General features: G+C 63.9%; 1 protein-coding gene across 1 annotated transcript; it reads right to left on the bottom strand.

The window, feature by feature from the left end:
• Positions 1–1067: 1067 nt before the first annotated feature.
• Positions 1068–3742, bottom strand: POU3F1 (POU class 3 homeobox 1). The gene has a single exon (XM_039244460.1). It carries the CDS (start codon positions 3701–3703, stop codon positions 2345–2347), a length of 1359 nt encoding a protein of 452 aa, XP_039100391.1. The 5' UTR covers positions 3704–3742; the 3' UTR covers positions 1068–2344.
• Positions 3743–4361: the final 619 nt, after the last annotated feature.

Raw genomic sequence — 4361 nt, 5'->3', positions numbered from 1 at the left:
ACTCCCTGAGTTCGGGGAAGGAAGGGAGGTTCTTGGGGACCCATCCCTGTAGAGAGGGAATGGCCTTCTGGTGACACAATTGTTTGTGCCCTCATTCCTCCACTAGTGAAGCTCGGGCAGGTGGTTTGTTTGCAGAGAAGTAGGACTGGCTTTGCCTAAGCCAAGAGGCAGGACTCCCTCCCCAGGCCCACTTAATTCCTGCAGGACCACCACGGAAGCTGTTAGAACTCCTAATGGATCGAGGTAGGTTCAGGCACCGTTTGTTTTGTGGGTGGAGAGCCAGCTGGGGTGGGCTGGTGGGGCTTGACCCTGCTTCCAACCGCCCCATGACCTGGGAGGGTGAAGCTGGCCTGAAGGCCTCCCGTGGAATGGAAAGGGAGGCCAAAGTCAGGGGCTTGGGTCTCGGGTGGGGAACACAGAGATGCCTGGCTGGTGGTCCAGGTGAGGAAGGCAATTCTTCCTTGGCTGAGAAACAGTTGAGTTGTACCTGAGGAATGGCTGTCCCCAAATCAGTGTGGTGTCTGCAGTGTCGTAGGGCCTGGTCTGGTCTCAGGATAGTTTTGTTTACGGAAGGGGACACGAGGCAGCTTCATCTCCCCTAAACTGAACTTGCCTGAGGCAGGGGTCCAATTGTTGTCCAAGTAATAGGCAGCCCTCATACTGGCCTGAGAGAAGGTCTGCGTGGTCACCTTGCTCCAAGATAGCGTGGCCAGAACTTTAGGAGAGGTTAGCCAGGGTATCCCAACATTTAACCCGCAAACCAACCCAACCCTCGGAGTAAAAAGGACAGGACACAGCCCTGGGGTACATGTTTATGTGAGTAATAAAATATTTACTATAACATAAATATAAAGGGAACTTCCCAGTCTACATTATTTTTTTTTGCAATAAAGATACAAAGAATGCACCAAAACATTGTTCCAAAAAAATAATAAAAATAAAATAACAAAATTTAAATTCAAACGGTAACAAACAGAACAAGAAATGGAGAAGGGGGAAGCTCCAAACACATCCAGAAAATAAATAGCGATGGGTCAGAAATTTGGAAATCATATTAAAATATTTTGTTTTTTTTCGGATTATTCGGTGTACAAAATCCTTTAGGATGGGGATGGAGGGCAACCCGGAAAACCAAAAATAAAAACCAAGCACAAAATGTTTCTTCTCCCCGCCAGTGTGTACATATCTCACATATTTACATGGTTCCCACCTCACCCCAAACTTGGGGAATTTCTCTCCTGGCCGCCCCAGCATCCCGCATCCCAGGTGGGGCTGGAAAGGGAGCAGGCGGAAGCTGCAGGGAATCAGGCAGAAGGTTCTCAGGGAACGGCTTATTTCTACAGCTGGTCCAAAAATATCTCCAACTTTGTCAAGTTTCGTTTGTTTGTGGCCAGGAGGGCAGGGCCCCGCGGGGAGCGGGGGGCCCTGCTGGGCGGCGGTCAGTCTGCAGCGGGGCAGAAGCCTCTTCCCAGGGACTATGTTGTGGGAGCGCAGACCCCTCCCGCGTGGCCGGGAACCGAATCGCAGCTCGGATGAAACGAAACGAAAAAATGAACACTCGAATTTTTTTTTGTTAGTTTTTTTTTTTGTTTGTTTTTGTTTTGCTTTTTTGGGGTAGGGTAGGGGAAGATAAGGGGAAAAAAATAAATTAGGCTAGATTAAAGCTTTGGCTATTTCCTGCTTTTATACACAGACGCGGCTCTCGCGGCCTCCCCTCCGGGGCCCCGATAAATACAGTATACAGCGATTTAAATTAAGGGCGCGGGCGGAGTTAGAAGGACCCCAGGAGCTGGGAGGCTCCGTGAATAAATAAAAACCGTAAAAAACCAAGCCCGGAGGAAGGGTAAGGGGGGGGTGGGGCGCATCCTTATGAGAGAGAAGAGGCGTGGAGCGGATAAAGTGACAGTCCCCCACCCTCAACCCGCAGGCTCGGGAGTCCGCGCCGGGGAGAGGGATAGGGCACCCTCCTCTCTTCGTCCTCTCTCCCGGGGAAACCCTAACCCCGTACCGCGTTACCTGTCGCTGTGGGGAGGCCGCTGCCGGGATCCGGCCCCGAACAGCCCGGGGGGCAGGGGCGGGGGTCGTCGAGGGGGTGGGGGCGGGGAGCAGGCGGCGGGCAGGATGCCCGGTGAGTGGGCGCGTTCCGGATCTCCGGCTCCTCTCTCCCGGGGCTCGGGCGACGCAGCCTATCGGCCGTCTTCGCCGCTCGCCAGAGAGGGTCATCCGGGTGTTTGGTTTTGTTCGAAAGTTTCTGGGCTTTTTGTAAAATCCAAAGCAACCGAACAAAAAGAGTTCAGGCCGCGCGGCGCCTCGCCGCGCGCCGGCGGGGGCCTGGCCCGCAGGGTCACTGCACTGAACCGGGCAGTGTGTGGTGGTGGTGGTGGTGCAGTGCGGCCGGCGGGGGCGGCGGGGGCGCTGATGGCGGCGACGCACCGCCCCCGCCCGGCCCCAGCTCGCCGGGTGCGTAAACGTCGTCCATGGGCGGGTGGCCGGCGCCGGCCGCCGGGGTCATGCGCTTCTCCTTCTGCCGCCGGTTGCAGAACCAGACGCGCACCACCTCCTTCTCCAGCTGCAGGCTGTCGGCCAGGCCGGTGATCTCGTGCGCCGAGGGCTTGGGGCACTTGAGAAAGTGGCTCTCGAGTGCGCCTTTGACCCCCACCTCGATGGACGTGCGCTTCTTGCGCTTGCGGCCCTGCGCCGCGATCTTGTCCAGGTTGGTGGGGCTGCCGCTGGACGAGTCGGTCTCCTCCAGCCACTTGTTGAGCAGCGGCTTGAGCTTGCACATGTTCTTGAAGCTCAGCTGCAGGGCCTCGAAGCGGCAGATGGTGGTCTGCGAGAACACGTTACCGTACAGCGTGCCCAGCGCCAGCCCCACATCGGCCTGCGTGAAGCCCAGCTTGATGCGCCGCTGCTTGAACTGCTTGGCGAACTGCTCCAGGTCGTCCGAGCTGGGCGCGTCCTCGTCCGAGTGCTCGCCCACCGACGAGCCACCGCCGCCCGCGCCTGGGTGCAGGTGCGCCGCTGCCGCGTGCAGGCCGCCCGCGTGTGCATGTCCGTGTGCGTGTCCGTGGGCGCCCAGGTGCGGCGGAGGCGACGGCTCCAGCTGCGCCTCGTGGCCGTCCTCGTGCAGCGCGTGGTGCAGGCCGGGCCCCGCGCCGCCGCCGCCCGCCGCCAGCATCCCGGCCAGGCCGCCGCCGCCGCCCCCCGGGTAGGCCGCCTGAGCGTACAGCCCGAGCGGCTGGGGCTGGTGGCCCCCGCCAGCCCCTGGGGACGGCGACATGGCCGGGCCCAAGTGGTGCGCCGTGCCGCCCTGAGCCCATGCCGCGCCCGCGTGGGCCGCCCCCTGATGCACCAGGCGCGCGTGGAAACCTCCTCCTCCTCCGCCGCCGTCGTCGGCTCGGCCGGTATTGCCGCCGCCCGCCTTGCCGTGTTCCAGGTGCGGGCCTCCAGCCCAGTCGCCGCCGCCGCCTCCTCCCGTGGGTAGCCACTGGGGGTGCGCTAGGCCCACGGGGTGGCCCGCGCCCGCGCCCAGCCACTCGTGGTGCATCAGCTTCTGCACTTCGCGGTACGCGGCCCCTGCGTGCAGCCGCTCGGCGGCGGCCGCCGCCGCCGCCGCCGCCGCGGCGTCCGGGTGCATAAGCGGTCCCGTGCCCCCGGCTCCGCCGCCGGGGCCCCGCGGCAGGTACTGCGCGGTGGTGGCCATGCCGCCCCGCGCCCTGCGCCGCGCCGCCGCCGCCGCTCCGCTCCGTCTGCGGGCCCCGCCGCCGCGCTCCGCCGGCTTAAAGCCTCGACCCGCTCGGCGCTCCGGAGCCCCACCCCACCCGCCGCCCATTGGCTGCCCGCGGAGCCGCCTCCCGCCCCCCGGCCACGGCCCCCGCCCCCCGCGTCCGCCTGCCGCCCGGCCCGGCCGCCCAGAGCTCGCCATTGGGCCTTGCTCCCGGGGTCCCGCGCGCCGGCCGTGCTGATTGGCCGCCGGGGCTTCATTCACGGCCCCCCTACCGTCCGCTTACATACTCACGCCCCGGGGGCGCGGCCGCCACGTGGGGAGTGGCGCGGGGGTGGCACTGGGACCGCACCCCCTCTCGTCCTGGCTGCGTGGGCCCCGCTTACCCCTGGTACAGGAGACTCGGAGCCCGGCAGGTCCCACACTCCATGCGAACTGAATGCCTGCCCGTCTCCTGCCCGGGCGGCCGAGAGGAGGCGGCGGGGATTGCGGGCTCCGGGAGGCGCTCGGGCTCCGAGAAGCAGCTGAGGCCCGCGCTCCTCCCTCCGCAGTGCCGCTGTTGGCGGGCCGGGATTCCCGCGGGTCTCGGCGAGCCGGAGGCGGCGCGGGTCCCGGCTCGGTTCCGGCGCGGCTGCTC

Source organism: Hyaena hyaena, unplaced genomic scaffold, assembly GCF_003009895.1.
Source record: "Hyaena hyaena isolate Hyena2069 unplaced genomic scaffold, ASM300989v1 scaffold_237, whole genome shotgun sequence".
Taxonomy (NCBI): domain Eukaryota; kingdom Metazoa; phylum Chordata; class Mammalia; order Carnivora; family Hyaenidae; genus Hyaena; species Hyaena hyaena.
The sequence above is the reverse complement of the archived record's forward strand: the minus strand, read 5'-3'. Positions and strand labels throughout refer to the sequence as shown.